Source organism: Octodon degus, unplaced genomic scaffold, assembly GCF_000260255.1.
Source record: "Octodon degus isolate 3935 unplaced genomic scaffold, OctDeg1.0 scaffold00140, whole genome shotgun sequence".
NCBI lineage: Eukaryota > Metazoa > Chordata > Mammalia > Rodentia > Octodontidae > Octodon > Octodon degus.
This window is the reverse complement of record NW_004524716.1, coordinates 6,655,588-6,657,427: the sequence shown is the minus strand read 5'-3', so window position 1 is coordinate 6,657,427 and position 1,840 is coordinate 6,655,588. Positions and strand designations below refer to the sequence as shown.

Here is a 1,840-nt window from a genome sequence, read left to right as displayed (position 1 = left end):
AAAATCAAGAAAAGCCCTGGCATTTACATCTTTCCCAGAAAAATACTCTGGCAGCAACACAGAGAGTTCAGCCATGGTCCTGTTGCACACCAAACACCACTAGAATTGAGGTTAGGGAAATGATTGAATGATAGCACAGCCAACTCCTTGGAGTACAAATTGATTATTACAGCAATCAGGGTGGATCAGCTAGAGCTATTACAGACATAGCAGACAAAAATAGTGGTAACAATGGTGGGGAACCAGCAAGCCAAAGAAACAGAGAGCTCTTAAAACTTACGGACTCACGTGTTTGATGCATCCAAAGATGGGAAGATTCAAAATGTAGTTATAACTACTCATGATATATGCTACTATGGCATTTTAATGTTATCTGTGCATTTCCTAATGTATAAAATTTGGAGACATTTAAAATAAAATTGTAGGGGCCGGGGACATGGCTCAGCAGAGTAAGCGCTTCCCTGGCAAGTGCAAGGGCCTAAGTTCAATCCCCGGTTCTGATAGATAGATAGATAGATAGATAGATAGATAGATAGATAGATAGATAGATAGATAGATAGATAGATAAATAAATAAATAGTAATATAACTGATATGTGTAATTATAACATGCAGTGGTGATCGTCATCAAATAAGAGGAGGTGGGTTTAAAATTGAAACAATTTTAAATTGTTGTGACTACCGCTCAGTGACCAAATGCTAACAATTAGTGAATCTACCTAAAGGGAACGATAGTCATCACACTATTCTCCTACCTTTAGGATAAGTTTAATGGCTTAAATGAGGTAAGAAAATAAAAACCATAAAATGCTCTCAGAAGGGGTCTAGGGTGGCGATGCAGCTCAGTGGGAGAGTGCTTGCTTAGCAGGTGTAAGGCTTTGCATTTGAGCCCCAGCACAGTCAAGTAATAAAAATACCCAAAGTCTAGTGATTATCAAGATGGTAAGATTTTCCAGTAGAGATGCTGAGTCTGTCTGTGCTGGATGATTAAGTTATAGTTTAGTTATTCTAAATTACTCAAAAGCAAATTAAGGTGGTTAGCAATCCCTTCTAATTTACAGTTGTTCATTGTCATTTTTTTCTAGTCACCCAAATAGAAAATAGGAACATTACCCCAGAGTAGCTAAAAACTATGTATTATGTCCTATGTTTTCTTTCATGGTAGTATGTAATTTAAAAAAAAAAAGTAGGAACTCACTTGTGACTGCTTAAAATATTTCCAGTATACATCCAAACATGTGTATTTTTTTTTTTTTACAGGAACAATTTACAGCTATGAGGGATTTGTATATGAAGAATGGCCAAGGGTTTGCATTAGTATATTCTATTACAGCTCAGTCCACATTTAATGATTTACAGGATTTAAGGGAACAGATTTTACGGGTTAAGGACACAGAAGATGTAAGTACTTTTTTTCTATAAGACATACTGTCTTGAAGCTAAATAAAAAATGTTCGCTTTCTTATCAGTACAAAATGTGGTTTTTGGGGTTTTTTGTTGTTGTTGTTGACAGAAGTGGTGGTTGGTTTTGAGGCAGCATCTTGCCGTGTATTCTGGCTGTCCTTGAGCTTACTGTGTAGCCCAGGCTGGCCTTCAGCGTCCAGGGGTCTTTGTGCCTCAGCCTCCCATGTGTTGGGGCATTACCCAGTACTACTGTACGTAGTGGAGGATTTGAGAAGTTTCCACCACATGTCAGAAAGAGCCCCTGTCACCAAAATAAACTAACTTTTAAGATTAACCAAGAAATTATATGATGAGTTGTTTTAAAAATGACATGTGGTAAAGTGCTTGTTGTGCTATGTGAATAAAAAGTGAGAAAGAAAAGTAGTCAAAAGAATATA

At 37.0% G+C, this 1,840-nt stretch overlaps 1 protein-coding gene across 3 annotated transcripts in view; it reads left to right on the top strand.

Annotated features, from left to right (window-relative positions):
• Positions 1 to 1,840, top strand: part of Rap1a (RAP1A, member of RAS oncogene family) — an 80,050-nt gene that overhangs the window by 70,177 nt on the left and 8,033 nt on the right. For all 3 annotated transcript variants that reach the window (XM_004641709.2, XM_023701756.1, XM_023701757.1), the window contains one exon: positions 1,260 to 1,400. In XM_004641709.2, coding sequence (XP_004641766.1) covers positions 1,260 to 1,400 — 141 coding nt within the window. The remainder of the gene's footprint in view (positions 1 to 1,259; positions 1,401 to 1,840) is intronic.